The following is a 22,259-nucleotide window of genomic DNA, read 5'->3' on the forward strand; positions in this document are numbered from 1 at the left end:
CCATGTGTAAACACTGCATCAGTGCTTGTCTTGCTATGTCCCTGGGGCCCAGTGTCACTGCGGTATCTCGGGCAGGTCATTTCCAGTCTTGGACCTTAGTCTCCTCATCTGAACCCTGCCAGGTAATTACCTTAAGGATCCAAGAGAGAGTCAAGTGCAATCCCCATGTCATTGGACCCAGGTTCTATCCTGCTCCAGCTTGTCTGTTCACCTGATGCCTGTCACCAGATAGGCTGACTCCAGTGACCTTGGAAGGGCTATAGGACAGCAATTATTTATCCCTGGGCACTTGATCCCACATCCCGGGTCCTCTGTCCACGTGTTCAGGGATTCTGGCTGGAATTCCAAGGGACAGAGGTCCATCCATTCTAGCTGAGCAGGGAGAGCTGGGGAGATGGTGACAGCTGCGGGTTTCACAGCTCCCAGGCACTCATCTGCCCCTGCTCCCACAGTCAGCCCTGCAGGCCTTAGGAACTGGTTCAGGACTCTTGAGACCTTACGGCCCCATGGAAGTACACCAGAGCCTGATGTAGGAGAGAGGCATGGGCAAGATCTGCTGGACAAAGGTGCAGAGTACCTCGGGGTGCTAGACTGGTCACTGGCTTGAGCATGAGTCGTGATAAATACATCTCAGCTGGCTGATGGGCCAGGAAATGGGCCATCCTGACAGGGGAGTGTTCAGGGAGTGGCTGGCTCTGAGAATAGAGTCATTCTCTGGAGTCACTTCTGGATTGGAGAAAACTCTCAGCGCGAGAAACGTGTTTCTTCCTTGAAGGTAGAGAATTTTTTGCGCAGGTAGGCTCTGGGCCTACTTTCTCCCTATGTCAGTGGTGGAGAAGTGAAGCTTAAATGATTGAAACGGTTGCGCAAAGAAATGGACAAGCGCTCAGGTATCCTGATCAACTAGTGACCTCTCTGGCAGCTGTCTCAGGCACTGAAAAAAATGGGCCACAAAATCCTCAGGACTCCCGAGCCAGATGCCTCCGGGCAGAGCAGAGACTCATCTCGGGTGCCTAGCCTGGACCTTGGATTCACTCCTTCACTCTAGTGGAGAAGAAAGACCCTTCAGTGATTCTCACGGAACTGGCTCAGACATCCTCCTAGGCCAGACTTTGTTTTAGCTGATGGCAGAAAGAAAAGAAGCCATCCATTCACCTGAACCCACTTTTGTGCTCACAGATGTTCGTGGTAGCTGAAGCAGAGGCAGGCGCCTGTCGTTTACACGAATTCACCATTTCGGGTACCACGTATACCCCAGAGGGCGAAGTGTGAGTATGGGAGTGAGGCCAGGGCGGGATCAAGTGGGCGGAGCTACAAAAGGGGCCTTTGGGAGTGGTTTCCTGTGGGCGGGGCCAATGCAGGACACCACTCAGGGGCGGGGCCAGGCCCTGAGCTGACCACTCACTCACCGTTGCAGGAGGCAAGGGGAACAGCTTGTGCGCTGTGGGCAGTTTGATGGACTTGTGGAGCTCGCAACCATCTGTGCACTCTGCAATGATTCTGCACTGGACTACAATGAGGTGTGCCCCAACTCCTTTACATGGTCTCCCTAGCTTCCATTTCTCTGGGCAGACCTTCTTCCTTTGGCCAGAGTCTCATTATTTCGGATTGATGGTCTTAGCTGCTTCGGTGGGCCACACTCCAGGAACTTGATCACCCCTGTACACCCTCACTTCCAATCCTCCTACTCATTCTGCTCAGATTGTTTCTGTATCCCCCCCCACCCGTCCCACCGACCCCGTCTCTTCAGGTAGGAGTGAAAGGCTGCTATGTAAGAGGCTGGAAGGCCAGGAATGCTTTTGGGAAGACACTAGGTAGTGGACAGGACAAGTGAGGACTTGCATAGCACGGGGGTGGGGGGGGGAAGGCTCATTCTGCAAAATCGAGATGTGACACATATCGAATGGCATTCCTGTGTCTGGAGCAGGGGAATGGAACAATGGGGGGATGCTCCTGCCTCCCAGGAACACTTACCCAGGCCAGATCAATTCCTTGCCAAGCCAAGGGCAAGCGGACAGCCACCGAAGGGTTTGTGTAGGGGACTGGTGTAGCCACCTTACCTTTCCCAAAGACGCTCTGTGTAGATAGCAGCACAGAAGGTAACAACACAGGCGCCAGGGGGCCCTGTATGGCGAGGGAGCAGCATTGAGACTTAGCAAGAAGAACCTGGAAGCCCTGTGTGCAGGTGAATTCATATAATTCCCCAGACTCAGCACTTGGGAGGCCGAGTCTAGAGAGTCAGTTGTGAATCTGAGGCCATCCTTAGTACATAGCAAGACCCTGTCTCAAAATAAGTAAAGACAGCAGGAAGCCCTCACTTCCTGTGCCCTGTGACACCCCCCTGCAGGCCAAGGGTGTGTATGAGAAGGTAGGAGAGGCCACAGAGACAGCCCTCACTTGCCTGGTAGAGAAGATGAACGTGTTTGACACAGACCTGAAAGGACTGTCACGGGTCGAGCGCGCTGGTGCCTGCAATTCCGTGAGTAGATCGGGGCTTAGCCTTGACTTCTGGAGTGTCTAGACGTGTGAAAGAGAAATGCATGGGTTTGGGGGAGGCTTCAAGGAAAAATAGAGGATTTCGGGCACCTTACAAGATGGATCTGTGGAGCAGAGAGAGGAGAAGGCTGACTGCATGCAGGCTTCCAGTTGGGAAATGCACACATTCTGGGAGAGAAAGGTGGGAGCCTTGAACAGCTCTAGAGTCAGAGAAGTATAGAGGCTAGACCGCAGGGAACAAGAGTCTTCTCTGTGGCTAGTGAGGAGCAAGTAAGAGTAACCAGCTCTGTCCTTTATGCCTTGACCTGCTTGGACCCTGCAGGTCATCAAGCAACTCATGCGGAAGGAGTTCACCCTCGAATTCTCCCGGGACCGGAAGTCCATGTCTGTGTACTGCACACCCACTCGTGCTGACCCCAAGGCCCAGGGCAGCAAGATGTTTGTGAAGGTGGGGGTCTGCCTGTGTGACCTGGGGTTTCTCTTCGGACTTGGGGGAGTGGAGGGGGCAGGGGGAGGCAATATGGTTTTCAGTCTCTAAAATACCCAGGGGAGTATAGCTTAGTTGTAGAGTGTTTGCCTAGAGTATAAGAGGCCGTGAGTTTGTTCCCCAGAATGACATAAACCAAGTGTAATGGTGTATGCTTATAATCTCAGCACGTGAGGAAGTGGAGAGAGGGAGGTGGATGAGTTTGAATTCAGGAGTTTGGGCTACATGAGACCCTGTGTCAAGGAGGAGGAGGAGGAGGAGGAGGAAGAAGAGGAGGAGGAGGAGGAGGAGGAGGAGGAGGAGGAGGAGGAGGAAAGAAACAGATAAACAAACAAACAAAGCCCCACAGACTGCAGCCGTGGGCAGGCTCAGGGAGCTGTGAGGCCCACTGTCAGTGCTATGGCTCTGGAGTGAGAGTGGTCAGCATGCCACAGGGAACTGGGAACAGAATCCAGTGATGAAGGGACCACAGACTTGGTTTTGGGTTGAGGGCTACTGCCTTCTCACAGGACTCTGGGGTCATTGGTGCTCCTCTCCACAGAGAGGTACCCTATGAGAATGACAGAGTTGCATTGGAATCTCTCAGAAGCCCTTTTTGCCTCAGGTGGTTGGTGGTGATGTGGTTGGTATTCCTATTCTTCGGAAGCTGAGACCTGGGAAGGGAAAGGAACAGATCTCACCCCAGCCGTCCAGAGCCACTTCCACACCTAACAGAGGGACCCCATCCCTAGCTCTGTCACAAAAGGAAGGTCTTAGTGCCTGTAAAAGGACAGGGCTTCCATCCTGGGAACCCTGGCCATTTAGAGAAGGTAGTCCTGGGTTTTTTAAGCTAAGGGAGAGGAAGATGCTACTGATGGTCTAGCCAGAAAGCAATCCTAGGCCCAGGTGAGTTCCATGGTGAGACCCGGATGAAACTGAGGAGTCAGTCACCCCTCCACCAAAGTTACCTTGCCAGGGTCACACCTGCCATACTGCGCATCCTCTTTCAAGTGCCCTGGTGGAGCTTAGTGTGCCTCTGTGCTGCTGTGGGTGGGGCCCTTACAGAATGAGAATCCCATTGGTACCAGGCAAGCAGGGAGAGACACAGGTTCCCATGGGAGATGCTTATCTCACCCAGACCTGCAAATGTTGTAGCAAGCCTTCTCAGTTGTGGGCTGGTAGAGACCGGATCCTGAGTGGTCAGCTGTGACCTTGCCTGTCCATGGCTTAGGTTTTCTCAGAGTGAGGCCCACCAGGTTCCCTCTTTGAACTTAGGAAGAACGGTTGGTTTTTCCCGTCTGTGCTCTCTTTGTAGGCCTTTGTCCATAGTGGCTTTATTGAGTGGCAGGGAAGGCTAAGGTCTTAGCTTGGTAGAGTTGACTCCTCCCCTTCCCTCTGCAGGGAGCTCCTGAGAGTGTAATTGAGCGCTGCAGCTCAGTCCGCGTGGGAAGCCGAACAGTACCCCTAAGCGCCACCTCCAGAGAGCATATCCTGGCCAAGATCCGAGACTGGGGCTCAGGCTCTGATACATTGCGCTGCTTAGCACTGGCCACCAGGGACACACCCCCAAGGAAGGAGGACATGCAACTGGATGACTGCAGTCAGTTTGTACAGTACGAGGTGGGTGCTGCGAGCCAGATTCTTCTCGCAGTGGCTGGTCTCGCAACGGATCAAGGATAGACTCATGTTGTGCTTGCCTCTGCCCCCTCCCCACAGACAGGCCTGACCTTCGTGGGCTGCGTGGGCATGTTAGACCCACCGAGACCAGAGGTGGCTGCCTGTATCACACGCTGTTCTCGGGCGGGCATTCGAGTGGTCATGATCACAGGGGACAACAAAGGGACAGCTGTGGCCATCTGCCGCCGACTTGGCATCTTTGGGGATACGGAGGATGTGTTGGGCAAGGCTTACACGGGCCGAGAATTCGATGACCTCAGCCCAGAGCAGCAGCGCCAGGCTTGCCGCACCGCCCGATGCTTTGCCCGTGTGGAACCCGCACATAAGTCTCGCATCGTGGAGAACCTCCAGTCCTTTAATGAGATCACCGCCATGGTGAGGCTACAGGGGTAGAGCCTGGGAACTGCTTAATTTGATTACAGCTGTAACGTAGTCTTGCTGTCAACCTTGACTCTACACTGACCTTGATCTCCAACTGTTTTTGTTAATCGAGTGCTTTACCACTGAGGTGAACCCCGGCCCTTTGCGCCTCTCATTGTTTACATTAAGCTCAATCCTGATATGTGTTTGAGTATTGATCCGGCCCAGAACTGATCGCAGACATTGACTCTGATTCCCCTGTACTGTTGAGATCTTTATGCTGACTTCAATCTTGACCTGGTCTCCAATCTTGGCTTCCAAGCTTGATGATGATGTCACTGATCATGAGGACAATGACTTGACTCCAACTTCTACTTTAAATTGTGTTTTTTTACCTTCAGCTTGAGTCCTGTCTAGAACTTGTCCTTCACCTGGACTAGTATGTATCTACCCCTTAGCTTGGGCCACAATCATGAGCTCATCCCTGGATTGACTTTTCCCCTAATCTCAGTCTGATGGTCTAGTCCATATCCAACTTGAGTTTCACACCTGTCCTCAGTGTTGGTCCACCTCATCCCTATCCCTGCCTCATCATGATCTTTAGACCTAGGCTTTTGTCCAGTTCTATCCTAGCCCACATCCCTTGCCTTCTCTAATCTCATTCTCAAACTAGTTTATAAGATCACACCCTTTCTCTCTCTCTCTCTCTCTCTCTCTCTCTCTCTCTCTCTCTCTCTTCACTTTCATTTCAAGACAGGCCATAAGCTGGTCTTGAACTTGTTATCCTCCTGCTTCTGTTTTATGAGTGGCTCAGACTTCAAGCTTACTCTCAAAACTCATTCTTGACCTCACCATTTCTTCTGTCCTTGGGGACATCCCCTAACACTAGGATTGCGTGGGATAAGGGGAAGTAGGCAAGTTTCTCAGGTGTGTCCTACCTGGCCCGGCCCACAGACTGGCGATGGGGTGAATGATGCACCAGCCCTGAAGAAGGCAGAGATCGGCATCGCCATGGGCTCAGGCACTGCTGTGGCCAAGTCGGCAGCGGAGATGGTTCTGTCTGATGACAACTTTGCCTCCATTGTGGCTGCAGTGGAGGAGGGCAGGGCCATCTACAACAACATGAAGCAATTCATCCGCTACCTCATCTCCTCCAATGTTGGCGAGGTTGTCTGGTGAGGCTCCATGTTCCTTCCTCCCAAACCCCTGTACCAACCAACTCTGTTTCTGAGAGGGCCACCCCTGGATTGTGGTGTAGTCCAGCATCCTCTACCTTCCCCCCAGCCATGGTCTTCCTCTTCGTAGCTTCTCCTGTTGAGACCCGTAAGACTGGAGAAGCAACTTCACCACAGGGCCACAGGGTGTCTACTGTATGCATGCATTGTCTGTATGTGTGTGTGTGTGTGTGTGTGTGTGTGTGTGTGTCTGTGTGTGTGTGTGTGTCTGTGTGTGTGTCTGTGTGTGTGTAGTGTGTTCAGGTGAGAGGTCTGTGTGCTTAGGAACGCATGTGTACTCTAACGCACTGTTGAGTATAAACACAGACAGGATGTATAACAGAGTGAGCTTGTGTTCCCGTTTCTGTGTGCCTGAGAAAGATGCCTGTAGGACACGGTGAGCTCGTGTGTACTAATGCACGTGGATTCTGCACCTTCTCACTTTTGGGCCAGTGCATGGGCAATTGCTTGTGTTCATGTGATTGTATGACAGGTGTCGGGTGTTTGCATATCTCTGACACTCGGGCATGTGATATGAGTGCACACACCCCCTCCTGTCCTTTGTTAAGCCTAAAGGGCAGGTGTCCTGTTGTACTCATGCCCCCGCCTCACTCTTGGGCTGCAGAGGAAGCTGTGGAGGGCCCCTCCTTCAGCCTGGGGTGAGAGCTGGAGCTGGACCCTCTAGTGGAGGCTGGCCTGCTTGGGCTAGAGCCCATGACTCTGGTTTTAGCATCTTCCTCACAGCAATTCTGGGCCTGCCCGAAGCCCTGATCCCTGTGCAGCTGCTCTGGGTGAACCTGGTAACAGATGGCTTACCTGCCACAGCCCTTGGCTTCAACCCACCCGATCTGGACATCATGGAAAAGCTGCCTCGGAACCCCCGGGAGGCTCTCATCAGCGGCTGGCTTTTTTTCCGCTATTTGGCTATTGGAGGTGAGCAGGGCTCCAGCCTTCAGGAGCATCCTAGGTTTTCAGACTACAGATAATGCAACTTAGCCAACACCAGATGACAGACTCTATGGGCTCATGTGACTAAAAAGACTAGGCACAAGCTATGGCTGGATGCAGGCCATGGTCGGGTCTGTCATATTCAGATAGGGTCTCTCAGCAACCTGGAGCTTGTCCTTTTGGAGGGTGGGGTGGGGAGGCTTAGGCTGACTGGCCAACATGCTCCAGCAATCCTCTCATTGGTATCCCTACAAACCTATGGTCCTGGGGTTACAGCACACATAGTCACATCTAGCCTTTTACGTGGGTGACGGGAACCCAAACTCGGATCTTCAGTTGTATCCACTGAGCCATCTCCTGAGCCCTGGGAGACTTCGGGTTAATTTTTATAACAGTCACAATCCTGTGTTTATTAGTACAGATTGGTCCAGTCACTGTGCCTAAAAGGATGGCCTATCAGGTTACCAATTGAGGGCCTACCACTGGCACAGGATAGATGTTAGCAAACCATGGCTTAGGGAGGGAGAGGAAAATTCCCGGGATGGTTGGGAAGGGAATGTGTACAGCAATGGACCTCACCTGCCTACTACAGTGTCCTCTCTTCCCTGTCCACAGTGTACGTAGGCCTGGCTACAGTGGCTGCCGCCACCTGGTGGTTCCTGTATGACGCTGAGGGACCACAAGTCACCTTCCATCAGCTGGTGAGCAAGTAGAGGCCAGACAGGTGGGGCTACGGATTATGAGGTTGAGGGAGCTTCAGAGAGAGAGAGAGAGACTTAGCTGGCCTGCAGCTCTCTTTCCCCATCTCCAGTATGAACTCCATCCTCCAAGTAGCTTGGTTGGCCCTGGAAACCCACAGGGCCAGCACAGACCCCAGCTCAAGGAAGTATTACTCTCTGGCAATCATTTAAGGGGACCTGGGGCCATAACTGTGCAGAAGTGTCTTTCCTTTTCCACAGAACCCCAAAACATTGAGGGCCCAGAGGTGTGAGCCCTGAAATGGTGGGACTCGGGCTGAAGGTCAAACTGAGGAGATGAAAGGGAGAGAGACACACCATCCACACAGTATTTCTCAGACGAGGCCCACTGATCTCTAGAGTCACCTGACTGGCAGGTGCCTGCAGTGTGGAGCAGCCTTAGCTTAGCTCAGCTCTGGAAACAAGCCGACCCCTTCTGCTGCTGCCTGTCCTTCTGGCCCTTTGCTTGAAGCAGATATACAGAACCATGCACAGGGATTGCTGAGGGGGGTGTTGCCTTCCTCAGAGCATTGCAGGGGAGGAGGCAGCCCCAGGCTCATGTTCTGGCACTCGGCAGCCCTCGAGCCCACGAGACCAATCCTTTCAGCTCACCACAGTACAGAGCATAGCCCCACCTCTTTCACAGGCTACCATCTCTCTCTCTGGTCCTCAGCCAGGAATCAGGTCATCCTTGATCACTCCAGCACCTCTGGCTCCAGTGGTAGCTTTGGCCTGTGCGTCCATCCATCACTGTGTCCTCACCTGTCCTTTAGACCAGTGGTCCTCACTCTTCCTTATGTGTTAATACAGCTCTTTAGGTTGTGGTGACCCCAGCCATAAATTTACTTCCATTGATACTTCATAACTGTAATTTTGCTAGTTATGAATTGTAATATAAATATCTGATACACATGGTTTTAGGTGACCCCTATGCTAAGGGCCATTTGACCCCTCCCAAGAACAGCTGAGAATGGCTGTTTTAGAACAAGGATCCCAAATCTCTAGGAATCTCCTTCCTCTCTTCTGGGATCCAACCCCATAAATGCTGTTTACCTCCTCTGAGATTCTCACAGGCCCTGTGCAAACCCACAAGGCCCACACCAAGGCTATCTCCCCACACCAATCTCTCTTCCATCTCATCTCAGATCTGCTGTCTGCCTGGCCACAGAAACTGACACCTAAAAGTCTCATTAGACATCTCCTTAAGTCTCCAGGCAACCTGATAGGATGTTTTCTTCTCAGCAATCCTTCAGTCCTTCCTCCCCTCATTCAGCCACTTGGTTGGGCAATGTCCATCAAACACTCACTGTGGCCTAGGCACAAATTACTGAGGTTATGGAAGTGCTAGTCAGAGGGTCTCTACAAAGAGCTGGCAGTCTGAGGGGTGGCTGTGGAAGCAGGGACTCCTATTCAGGGTGGCAAGGTTTTCAGTGGGGAGTTTAGGCTAAGAGTTCACTGGCGTCTCTCTGTGTGTCTGTCTGCTGTCTGTCTGTGTCTGTCTGTCTCTCTCTCTCTCTGTGTGTGTCTGTGTGTCTGTCTCTGTTTCTTTCTGTGTGTGTCTGTCAGTGTGTTTGTGTCTGTCTCTGTCTGTGTGTCTCTGTCTCTTCTCTCTCTGTGTCTGTCTGTCTCTCTGTCTCTATGTGTTTGTGTCTATCTCTGTGTGTCTGTCTCTCTGTGTGTCTGTCTGTCTCTCTCTGTCTCTGTCTCTCTGTCTCTGTGTGTTTGTGTGTCTGTATCTGTGTCTGCTGTATTTCTCTGTCTGTTTCTCTTTCTCTCTCTATCTCTCTCTCTCTCCCTCTCTCTCTCCCCTTCCCCGTGTGTGTGTGTGTGTGTGTGTGTGTGTGTGTGTGTGTGTGTGTGTGCAGTATTGTTTATGTGGGTACATGTGTACATGTGTGCAGAGGCCAGAGATTGACAATGGGTGTCTTCCTTGATTACTCTCAACCTAATTATTTTGAGACAGCGTCTCTCACTGGACCTGGAACTCATACTTAGATCCATAGACATAGCCAAGCCAGTGGTCAGTGAGCCCCAGAGGCCTGTCTGTCTCTGCCGTCTTTCCAGCCTTGAGTGTCAGATTTCAAGAGAGGGACCCTTGGGGATGCTCCCAAAAGAGAACACTCTGACTTTTTATAATGATTCTGCTTGTTTTTAAGTTCTTGTGTAGTGTTTTACTTGCTTGTATACTTGTGTACTATGTGTCCCTGCTCCCTGCAAAGGCCAGAAGAGGGAATCAGATTCCTGGAATTGTAGTTATAAGCTGCCATGTGGGTGCTAGGAATTGAACCTAGGGCCTCTGGAAGAGCCGCCAGTGCTCCTAGATACCAGGGTATCCCCTCCAACCCCCTGGTTCATGACTTCTAAACTTCTTCTACTTGAAACCCCTTCTCACCCAAGAAATTTGTATATGATCCAAAGCATATAGGTATCAAAATACATATACAAATCAATTACTTACTAATAGTAAATCATAAGGAAATGTATTTTAAAAACAATTCTGCCAACTGGGATCTTAACCTCAGCACCTAGAAGGCAGAAGCAAGTGGATTTCTGTGAGACTCGTCTGGTCTACATAGCAAGTTCCAGACCAGCGAGAGATACATAGTGAGACCCTGTCTCAAACAAAATCAAAAGCAGGCTGGAGAGATGGCTCAGCAGTTAAAAACACTGGCTGCTCTTATAGAGGACCTGGGTTAGATTCTCAGCAAATGTGTAACAGTTCACAACTGTCTGCAAAATCCAGTTCGAGGGGATATGATAACCTCTGAGGTTACCAGACATTCATGTGATGCACAGACATACATGCAGGCAAAACATACATACATACATACATACATACATACACACATGCATGCATGCATACATACACACACATATATATACACACACATACATGCATACATATATACACACACATACATGCATACATACACATATACATATATACATATATATACACATACATACATATACATACACACATACATGCATACATATACATACACACACATACATACATACACACACACACACACACACTCAAACCCAAAGCTGTAGAGATGGCTCAGTGGTTAGAGCACTGGCTGCTCTTACAGAGAACCCAGGTTCAATTCCCAGCAGTTCACCATTCCTTGGAACTCCAGTTCCAGGAGATCTGACACCTTCACACAGATATGCATATACCAATACACATAAAATAAAAATAAAGCATTTAAAAAATCAAAACCAACAATAATACCCAGTTCTCTGGCACCTTCAAAGAGGAAAGTGAGGTGCGTGCTGCTGAGCTGGAGGCGTGGCTCTCTGTTTTCCTACTACCCAGGTCCAGGAAATGTTATTGCCTGGCGTCACACTGGGGCTCCCACACTGATTAGCATAACCAAGACAGTTCCCAACAGGCCAACCTGGTCTACAGATTCCTTCCCTGAGACACTTTCCAGATGATTCTAAATTGTGTCAAGTCCACAATTAACAGAAACCATCGCACCCATCCTCAGTCATATGACCCCTTAAAGGATCCAACCCAGTTTCAGAAGCTGAAGTTTCAGTTCAATTGGTAGAGTGTTTGCCTAACTCGCCTGACAGTCTGGGTTTGATTCATGGCACTCAGTAAACTGGGTGTAGGGATGTAATCTCAGCTTGTAGGAGGAATCAATCCAGGCCATAGTTGTCAGTAGGGTTTCTCCAGTGCAGCAGCAGGGGCTCATGCACAAAGCCAAGGCTGCCCATCTGTCCCTGGACAGGAGATCTCTCTTGGAGGATTTGTCTCTACAGTGCAATGCCTGTGGCTAAGCCCTGGCCTTAAAGATCCTCAGAAGATCTTCAGAAACAGACTTGCAAAAATGCTATTTTGTGCAGGAGACCCAAGTGGACTAACGGTTATGAATGTTCATACTCACCCTGATGGTGTGGGAGAGAACGAGTCAAGAGTTCTCTCAGACATCCTCACTGTCTTACTGCAGGAGACACTGAGCGAAGCCAGTGAGCAAAAAGAAAGGTCCCTGGAGATGAAGGGTGGGAGGAGCACTTCCTTTGTGGCACTGACAGCTCGTTAATTACAGAGGAAGTGTGTGTTAAGGCTGAGCCCTGGCAATCATGCTCTGTGTCATAAGCAGGGAGCAGGGTGCAGACGCCAGATAGGAATGGAACCTTGCATGGTGTCAATGTCCGTTGAAGAGGGTACTGTAGGTTTTGTCTGCTCCGGAGGTTAGTCCTATTTAGACATAATGGAACTGATTGAAATGTGTAATTGCTTCATGTATTTATAAGGTCTATTTTGACCACCCTCCCACACACACAACTTCTGCATTTCAGAGTCCCACGAGTCCTAGCCCAGACCCTTCTCCAACCCCATAGCCTCCTATTGCCTTCCCCAGCCTAAAAACCAGCAGCTCCCATGATCCACAAATTCCCACCCAGGATAGTCACTCTCTGACCCAATCCCTTGCAGTGCTGAGTTCACTACTCATCCTCAGTTGTGGGGAGGCTTCCCTCTCCTCTGTCCAGCACCTCAGTAACAGCTGTTCTCCCGGACCCTGTCACCTCATCCTCAGAGGAACTTCCTGAAGTGCTCTGAAGACAATCCACTGTTTGCCGGCATCGACTGCGAGGTCTTTGAGTCACGCTTCCCCACGACCATGGCCTTATCTGTGCTTGTGACCATTGAAATGTGCAACGCCCTTAACAGGTAGGCAGAGAAGTCCAGGACAGACCGGGTCTAAGGCCAAAAGAGACTGGAATTGGATTGAGATCTAAGCAGATTGAAGATTGAGGTCTCTGGATCAGAGAGGCCAATAACAGGTTCAGTGGGGCTGGAATTGGACTTCAGAAAAGAAAGATCTGAGGTATGGTGAAATGGAGGTCCACGACTGAATCTCGGGGACAGAGAAAGTGGGCTCACGCCCTGGGATGGACCTCTAGGGTCAATAGGATGTGCAGCAAAACATCCAGCCTGGCTCTACAGCCTAGGTAGAGAGGTGGTTGCTGAGGTGGGTGGACCCACCACGACCTGACATCCTGTCCTGAGTGAGTCCCTGTGCCTTTCGTAGCGTCTCAGAGAACCAGTCACTGCTGCGTATGCCACCCTGGCTGAACCCTTGGCTGCTGGGGGCTGTGGTCATGTCCATGGCCCTGCATTTTCTCATCCTTTTGGTGCCGCCTCTGCCCGTGAGTTACCGCCATGCCTCCTCCCTCCTTAGTTCCTTGGGTCACAAGCATCAAGTAGTCCACCGAGGTCCCAACTGAGGGCTCAGCCTTCTTAGGCTTGGTCAGGACAGACAGCAGGGAGAGATGTGTGTAGCCATCATTCCACAGATAGATTCCTACCTTCAGAGGACAGAAACGGTGGAGCTCTTTGGCTGAGGGGACCACCGGGACCTGAATGGAAGACAGGGAAAGACTGGTTGGGCAGGGCGATAGCACTTCCTCTGGGAAACCCAGTAGGCAAAGGTGTGAAGGAAGGGCCTCCAGGTCCACGCCTGTGAAGAGCCCACTGGAGTCCTGGTGAGGGACACAGGTACACAGCTGGCAGCCTGTAACCGGGCCTCCCTGCCTCCCCCAGCTCATTTTCCAGGTGACCCCACTGAGTGGTCGACAGTGGGGGGTGGTGCTTCAGATGTCTCTGCCTGTCATCCTGCTTGACGAGGCCCTCAAGTATCTGTCCAGGCATCACGTGGATGGTAAGTGGGAGGCCAGCCCCTTCTGCTTCCTCCCCAGCTGCTCCCAGTCTGCCTCTGCCCCTCCCCCCAAACCCGAATTACACTGGATGCAAGGTGCATGGTAGGAGAGCTATTTTTTGATCATGAAATGGAGGACACAAGGGTCTCGGTGACCATGACCCAACCCAAGGACTTGCCGGGAGAGGTGTCTTTCACTGTAGGAGCCTTGACTGGGTCTACTGGGAACACTGCTCAGGGCCACAGTGCCTCAGCTTCCTCACTTTGCCATACCCTCTCCCCCCACAAGCCCTCACTGCCCCACCTGCCGTATCCACCCAAGTGTGGATAAGACGCTGCAGTAGTCCTGGCCTTGGCCTTTGACCCCCCTGTACTGGCCGGTCTGTATCCAGGTGTTCTTGAGACATTTATGCAGGCTTGGTGTAAGCAGCCGCTTCCAGGACCTCATGCCACACGGGGTTGGCTTCCTGGGTGTCATTTTAATGGGTGGGAACAAACAGAAGAATTTGTCTTCATCCAGGAGAGATGGACAGTATCAGGGTTAGGTCCAGAGAAGAAAGCTAGAGAGAGACTTGGGCTGGTCTCAGCAGCTAGCTAAGACCTGCTTTGGGCATCTGGGACTTTGGGGGTGACTTTAGATGGAATGTGATCCCTGATCCAGGAAATACTGGAGGCTATAAATAAATTCCATGCCTGTCATTCCGTAAAGGCCCCCACACCCGCATGCTAACCAAATCTACTGAATACTGAAAAAAAAAAAGCCCTTTTACAAAAGGTCTCAATGAGCCTCTCCTCTTCTTTGGAGAGGTCTGATCAGGGAGCCTATGAGTGGGGCTGAGGGCAGCTGAACTAGGTCATTCAGCTCCCTCCATATATGGTTCTTTTGGGCTCACCATTGGTGGACCCTGGAAGAGGCCTGGGAGAAATTGGTATGAGACTTGAGCTTCAGAATTTCATCTGTGGCCAGACAGCAAGGGAGGGTCCCGGAGGAAACCCCTCCCTCCACACGCAGCCCACAGACAGACTCCCTCGAGAAGCATCCGGAAGTTGTTTTGTCTTCCTTGAGAGACAGCGCTCTCCCCTGGTGACCACAGCAACCAAGGAGCTCAGCACATTTTCTTGAGGAAATTTGAAAATGAAAAATTTGTCCCCGTGGCTAAATTTTCTCATTCCCTCGGGGGAGCCCTGTGTCTGGGGTACAAATCCACACTGGGTTCCAGGGCTCAACAGGAGTGGGGATGCCTAGGTCGGGGAGATTAGAGGGCTGCCCAGTTGGTGCTAAGGGTAATTACTAGAAGAATCTGGACTAAAGGAGATTTCATGGGTAGGGTAGAACCTGGCAGGTGGAGGCTGAGGTGTCTATAATAGAACTGGTACCTGTGAAGAGAAGCCCAGAGGACACTGAAAGCCCAGAATGCCTGGTTATTCCCAGGGAGTAGGGAGCACAAAAGGTGTGAAAGCATGGGGTAGGGTGGGGAGGTAACAATTGGAAAGATACTGATGTGACACTGGAGTAGAAGCTAAAGAGATTGCAAGGCTTGAGAAGGAAACCAAATCCTGGCCCAGGGTGAAGTGACCCCAAGCCACACCTTTACCAACCTTCTTGGCCAGAAATGGTGACCACTAAAGAAGTTTGATTTGAAATGAAGTGACCCAGGTCTTCAGGAGGGTCCTGGGCTGGGCACCTGTGGCTGCCTCTGGGGAGTGATGTGCTTGCTGGAAGTCCAGACAGCTCTGCCTTGGGCCGGCAGGCGGCCGAAATCCCTTGGGCCTCCTAAAGCTGGACAGGGCGGGGGTGAGAGAGGGGACCCTTTACGTTCCCAAACCAGCTCAGTGGCCTTTTAGGGAAGTTTTACTGAGGCCCGACGCCTGTGGTTTCTCTGTGATTTATGAGGATGTGTCCTAGGGAGAATTGTGGATGTAGGGTCAGCTCTGGGACTAGGGGTCCTCTCTCTCCACACTTGGCGCTCTTCAGGTGTGACTGAATGGTTGTCAGAAGGCCTGTAGGCTGGGATGGGGAAGCTGAGAGGGATGGATCTGGGAGAGCTCAAGGTACAGGGCGGACCCAGAATTCATTTAAGGGTATGGGAGCCATGTGAAGGATGGGGGGCTGACTGGGGTGCGGGGGGTTGTATGACGCCAGCATCAGAAGGGAGGTAGTTAGGCAAGATGGACTGAGGTGGGTCCTTAGTCCCTGTATGGGCTGCGAAGGTGAAGGCCTGCTTGAGACCTGTGTTCAGTTGAAATCAGACCACATATGGGATGAGGAGGAGGAGGAGGAGGCAAGGAGGACTCCCTGCTTGTGACCTAACAGCAATGGGGAGCACTCCCCAAACGGTCGTTTTCTCCAGGAATATTGAAGGGACATAGAGAGAGTGGCTGGATTCCTGGGGGCTGCATCTCCAGAGTGCCACTGAGGCTCGGGATAAACGATGTGTAGAAGGTTCCAGGCCCTAGAAAGTGGGGGAGGATAAGAGGCTGAAACAGGAGCTGAAGGGGGCAACCTAGAATATCTCACTCCTTGTCTTAATACGATTTCTCAGGGTTTTTTCTTCCTCTCTTTCTCCAGAAAAAAAGGACCTGAAGTAAATCCTGAGAGCAGAGGGGGGTCTCCAGTTCGGCCCTCGGACTCATCATGTCCAAGCACTTGTCCTGGTCCCACCCCTGCCTCCTCACTCAGCCACCTGTCTCCTGCTGAACGTAACAGGCCTGAAACAACACCGGCCATTTCTAGGCCCTGTTCCAGGGTCCTGTCTCCATTCCTGTCCTCCCTACAGCTCTGGCCCAGAAGTTGAGCCCAGGAGGGGAAGCTGAGAAGCCAGAGCTGCCTGAAGGGCCACCACCCATTTCCCCCACAGATCTGCAGCCTTCCCCTGCTCGGAGGTGGGCATTTGCTTGGTAGCTAGTGCCTCTGCCCTGATGGAGGGCTCATGGGGGCCGTCTTACTGACTCTGACCTCTTGCTTAGTTTGGGTCTGGAGCCTGGTCAGCTCTGGGAAGGAGGAGTCCGAGGGGACCATCTGGGTCCAGCTGTGAACATGAGGGGCAGCCCCTTCCACTTGGCTCAGCTTCCACCAAGTCCACTCCTGTGTCTGTTTATGTATCTGCTGGCCCCAGGGAGTTGAAGGATCACAGACAGATAGGAACATAAGGAGCAGCGGGGGCAGGCCTGGACAAGGACTCCTTTCCCAGGAGTCAGCCTCCACTGGCTGGCTGGGCTCAGCACTAGTCCCACCTTGAGGCTCACTTCCTCGGCTCAGGTTGGCTCAGGGATCCTAACTTTACAGTCCATGCCCCTGGTGCCTGAGACTCCAGGCATCCCTGGGTCCATGTCAGCTTCTCCTGCCACGAAGCCTGGGGTGATACCGTGTCACTTGCTGCAGGGCTGGGTGATTCTAAACCTCCTGGACCCCTGGCATTACTCTTTGCCCTCTTTTCCTATCATGCATGTCTGAGTCAGAGAGATGTCACTAGGAAGTGACTCCACAATCCTCCCCTACCTCCCCACTGAAAGGAAGCATCTGATGGGGGTCTATCAGATGAATGTGTATTGGTCTTTGGGATCTTTTTTGCCTCTTAACCCTGCTGTTGCTCCTTTGACAAAAGCTAGCTAAGCATCATGGGAAACGGAGAAAGCGCCTGTCAGTGTGACTTAGCTCTTCCCTGACTGTGTACAATATGATTATTTTATATGTAAATCAAGGTTCACATCACTGTCCTGACACCTGGTAGCAAAAGTCCCCTCAGCCTACCCAGAAGACAGATGAACTCCATGTGTACCTGCCCACTCTCCTGCCCATCCTCCCTCCCCTCTGGCAGGTTCTGGAGGGGCCTCAGAGAGAAACCGAGTTTGGAGGGATGGCTTGGCAGGAACAGAGCCCTGTGCCCACTTGCTGATCATTTCTTGTGGAGAAATAAAGGCGTGCGTCTGGGGGATTGGAGCTGGTAGTGTCTTTTCTGAATCCTGTGGGACCCTGGTTCTGTGACGACTGGGGGCCACCCACCTGGAACTAGCAAAGTTAAAAGTCTGAGATCCCATCCCAGAACCAGAATCCATCTCTTACTAAACATGGGGCTTTGAGAGCCACTAAGTTAGGGCTGGAGAGATGGCTCGGCCGTTAAAGGCTAGGCTCATAACCAAAAATATAAGAGAAACATGAAGTTGGGATCTCAAGACCAGAACCACACCCCAGTAGCAGAATGAACCTGAGTCTCATGGAGCAGCCTGCTTTCCGCTCCACTCTTGGCAGTTTAAGAGCAGCGCGCAACAATTTAATCATGTAACATGTCATCTCAGAGAAAAGGGAGCTGAGGGTGGGATGAGACAGAGCGAAGCCTGGAGCCTGCATCCCAGGATCCCCTCGTCCCCCGGAGTCCCTGGCAAATACCTACTGGCAATTCTGCAGTGCCTGTGGTTCTCACTAGGATTTCTCTCTTGCTATGTTTTTATCCCCTTGGCCCCAGCAATCTATCCCATTTCCAATCCTGTGCCCACCTCAAAGGTTTCTATCCCCTCCCTACAATTTTCCTCAGTTCCTGCCACCCAGGCATATCTGGTGCTTGATATGAACCAGCTTCCTGAGGTGGTACCAGGAGACAGCTGTGAGAAGGGACTAGCCGTGTCTCTGAAGAGAAGGCTCACCATGAAGGTTTAGCATCTAATCCTCTACCTAGCTGTCCTGGGATGGAGATCTGGGTACCTGGGCCCTGAAACACAAGGAAAGAAGCAGGGCTCTTATCATCTGCAGAGCCCATGCAAAGTGAAAGCCTGGAGCCCCCAAATTTAGTCACTGAGCTGGCCTGGGCGCTAGCTAGTAAAATAAAATGGACAAAACAGCCCAAGGTGTGTCTGGGCTGGGACAGAAATCAGTGGTAGAGCACTTTAAGGCCACAGGGTTGCGGGAAGAAAGAAAAGCAGAATTTCAGTGCCCAGTGCAGGGATTTTCTATGTATGGGCCTGGTACGTTATCTCAGTCACACATCCATGAAGCTAACCACAACAGAGGCGTTAGCTCACTCCTGAGGAACTCCCAAGGATTTAATTTTTCGGTAGAAGAGTTAGACACATTCTTGGTCACAAGATATCTCTAAGTTCTCTCAAATATAAACCCTGCACTCCTAGGATCTTAAGTGAGCCCATGACGTGGGCACAGATGGCAAGGACTAACCAAATGAGGAACTGATGGGCCAATCTTTCTGGCTTTCATCATAATGATAGGTGGCAGAGATGAGATAGTCTAAGCTTAAGGGAACTTGCAGAAGAGGTGGGTGGCTCCAGCTTCCGCAGCGACATCTGGAGCATGGTGGCCTGGTCCATTTTGCCTCCACCCACACAGGGCCTGCCCAAATCCATCTCTGTCCAGCACACAGCATGGCATCTACAGCCCGAGGCAAGGCAGCCAAGGTAAACAGAGAGGTTTCCTCACCTCACCCAGGAGGGAGCTCCCAGGCGATCCCGGCACACTCCTTTCTGGCTCCGAGGTGGCAGCTGCCAAGGTGCCCCAGGGTCCCCTTGCTTTTCTGGAAACCAAGACGTTGCACTCTCCAGGCCCCCTCTGCAAGGGGAGGGAGCAGATTGGGGCTGTGCACGAGACGTGGAAGATCCAAATGGAAGGCAGAGCCAAGAAAGGAGTACGGGCATCTGGAGACCTGGTCCCAAGGAATGGAACACGGCATCCAGAACCTGATCCAACAGGCTGCTGCCCATCACAGGACTGCAGTCATCTTCAGATGGAGGAACCACGCACTATAGCTTTGTACAACAGAAAGTCTTTAGCAACCAAGAAGCATACATTTTCAATACATACAGCTACACAGATAACTTAAAATCATTATGACAAGTTAGCCATGACAGTGCATGTCTAAAATCTCAGCACTAGAGAGGCTGGGGCAGGAGAGTTGTAGCAAAGGTCTGGGCCATCCTGGGCTACCATATGAAATTCTGTCTCAAGTAAATAAATAATCAGTGTGTTGGTTGAAAGAGGCCAGATACTAACAGAGCTCATCCTGTGTGCTTGCACCTCCCTGGGAGTACCACAAAAGACAGGATAAATATACATTTCAGCAGATCAGTAATGGCTGGGCCTAGGAACCGGGGAAAGAGTGAGTGCAAAGAGGCACAAGGAACCAGGTGTGATGGCACAGGCCTTTAATCCCAGCAGAGGCGGGCAGATCTCTGAGTTTGAGGCTAGCCAGGTCTATAGGGTGAGTTCCAGAACGGAGAGACCCTATCTAGGAAAACCAAAGTGTGAGGGGTCAGGAAGGACTCCTTCTAGAATAATGTGTCAGAGAACAGCACATGTATTTTTTAGAACTCATCAAACTGTCAAAAGGGGAAGCTTAAAAAAATGTATTCCACTTGAACTTAGTTTGATTTAAAAAAAAAAAAAAAGAGGACCTAGAGGTGTAGTTTGCCTGGCATGTACAACACCTAGGGTTTGATCTCCATTTCTGCATGAACTGGACTTGGTGGTACACGTCATAATCCCAGCACTTGGGAAATGGAGGCAGAGGGATCCGAAGTTCAAGGTGACTGCCCACCCATGGTCAGCCTGGGATGCATGAGACGTTATCTTAAATAAATAAGAAAGGGAGGGCCATAGGAACGGTTTAAGTAAATCTGTGCTGCCCATGGCAGAAGGGTGGCAACTTTGAGAATTGACCAAGAAACAAACCTCTTCAGTGAGTGGTTAGTGTTAGGGACAGGGACCTATGTCAGCCTGAAGCCCCTTACTACTGAGAAGACAGACAGAGAAAGTCTGCAGAGAAAGCTACAGCAAGAGTGGAGGCGGACTAGCAGACCATGATGCCTTGGGCACTGAAGGATAGGCACCAGCCCGGTCATGGCCCACAGTGGGAGGGAAGAGGTCTGGAAAAAAATCACACAATGGGGAGAAGCCAGGCCTGGGGCCATGGCTGGTACCCAGCCTTCTCCATAGACCTCCCCTTGACAGTTAGGTCAAGAGCTCTGTTCCAATAGCATTAGAGGGGCAGTTGGGAGTTGGGATGACTCCCTGAGAACACCAGGGCAGGCCCACACAGCGTGGGAGTTGGACTGCCAGGGACCCTGAGTGGCTAAGGAGACAAGTGGGATCGATGCCACTCACCCTGTTGAGGATTCAGGCTGCCCTCCAGGCCTGGGCAGTGGCTCCAGGATGGGCACTGACCCCCTCCATACCCACACAGCCGCTAAATTTAGCCAAGCAGGGAAGGCTGTCCTGGGGCCGAGTCGTTGGCAGCAGGGCCATGTCTCCCTACAAGGCCCGGCCCAGAACTGGAGCTGGCCACTCGGCCTTTGGGCTTATAAGGCAGGCCTGGCAGATCTCCAGTGTTGGAGTCTTCGGGTGGGACCTGAGCCAAGCCCTTAGACTTTGGGGAGCCTCTCTTTCAGCCACAAGCAAACTCAAGAACTTCTTGTTCCATGACCTTTGACCAGGTGTTCAACTTGCAGAGCATCTGTATAATGGGCACTCTAGCATCCACTTTATAGGGCCATAGTAAAGAAAGTCAGCTGAACTCCATTGTGTGGAATTCTCACATGTGTTCTCTCCACCTGTACTAACAAAGCCTAGGACACAAGATGTCTGTCCGTAAGAGTGAATCAGTGCAAGAGAGATTTATCGTGTGTGTGTGGGGGGGCTTGCACATCTGGAGGGGTGTGTGCATATGGAGAAGGGTATGTGTGTGTGTTTGGAGGTTGAAAGTCAATATCAGATGTCTTCGTCAATGGCTCCCTACCTTTGAGTTTGGCTGGCTGGTCCGTGAGCTCCAGGGGCCCACTTATCTCTACCAGTCCTGCGCTGGGTTACAGATGCTGCTGCTGAGCCCCAGGGAGTGCTGGGGAGCCAAAGTTGGGTCCTCATGTTTGCACCCACTGAGGCCCTATAGTCCCATGTGGTTGGCTTGCTTCTACAGAGTTATTATCAAGAGAAGAAAGTTGTGCCTTTGGTCCCATCTTGGCTCTTTCAGTACCTTCAGGTGGTCCTCTCTGCCATGCTTCCTGAGTGCAGGGCTGATGCCCGGAGGCAGGCCTGACAGTCTACCCAACTGGCGCTTCTTGAGGATAGAGTAAGAAGGGGGCAGAAGAGGAAAAGTAAAAGGAAAGAGGATGGGGAGAAAGAAGAAAAGGCGGAAGAGAGGGAAGAGAAAGGAAGGGAGGAGGAGGTGAAGTGGGGAAGGAAGATGAGGAGTGTAGGAGAGGGCAGCTGTAGCACGCATACTGGACCATGGCTGCCTTCCCCTTCCTTCCTTCTCTTCATCCTTTCTCCCTCAATTGGAACTGGTCCCTCTGTAGAAAATGGCGTGAACATCGGTGGGGAGAACACAGAGATGGCTCAGTCTTAGCACCCACCACTCCTATCACAAACGGTTCATCTCTGGGCCTCCTGCTCCAACAGCTGGACACGAAGTCAGTTGGGAGAGGGGCATGCCCTTTTGTTTGGGGTCAAGGCAAGGTCAAGGAGCCTGCTGAAACTCTGGCTCCTTAGGAAAAAAGCGAAGGATGTGGTTCCCACCACCCTGGACAGTGGCGTCAGACAGTTGAGAGAGTTCCTACTGGAATGTCGTGTGTGTGTGTGTGTGTGTGTGTGTGTGTGTGTGTGTGTGTGTTCTATCCAAGAGATTGGTACTGGTCTTGGGTGCTGGGAGGGGACAGTTTGCACAAGCCTCGGTACCCTGCACAGGGCCAC

At 51.7% G+C, this 22,259-nt stretch overlaps 1 protein-coding gene across 3 annotated transcripts in view; it reads left to right on the plus strand.

Annotated features, from left to right (window-relative positions):
- Positions 1-17,513, plus strand: part of Atp2a3 (ATPase sarcoplasmic/endoplasmic reticulum Ca2+ transporting 3) — a 31,570-nt gene extending 14,057 nt beyond the window's left edge. Inside the window, exons 10-22 of one of the 3 annotated variants that reach the window (XM_063268465.1) lie at positions 1,180-1,268; positions 1,418-1,520; positions 2,348-2,479; positions 2,819-2,944; positions 4,364-4,582; positions 4,679-5,014; positions 5,954-6,174; positions 6,944-7,146; positions 7,777-7,862; positions 12,452-12,585; positions 12,947-13,064; positions 13,459-13,576; positions 16,143-17,513. In XM_063268465.1, the coding sequence (XP_063124535.1) occupies positions 1,180-1,268; positions 1,418-1,520; positions 2,348-2,479; positions 2,819-2,944; positions 4,364-4,582; positions 4,679-5,014; positions 5,954-6,174; positions 6,944-7,146; positions 7,777-7,862; positions 12,452-12,585; positions 12,947-13,064; positions 13,459-13,576; positions 16,143-16,162 (1,905 nt within the window). In that variant the 3' untranslated portion in view covers positions 16,163-17,513. 3 annotated transcript variants of the gene reach the window in all.
- Positions 17,514-22,259: the final 4,746 nt, after the last annotated feature.

This window comes from Rattus norvegicus, chromosome 10 (assembly GCF_036323735.1).
Source record: "Rattus norvegicus strain BN/NHsdMcwi chromosome 10, GRCr8, whole genome shotgun sequence".
Classification (NCBI taxonomy): Eukaryota; Metazoa; Chordata; class Mammalia; order Rodentia; family Muridae; genus Rattus; species Rattus norvegicus.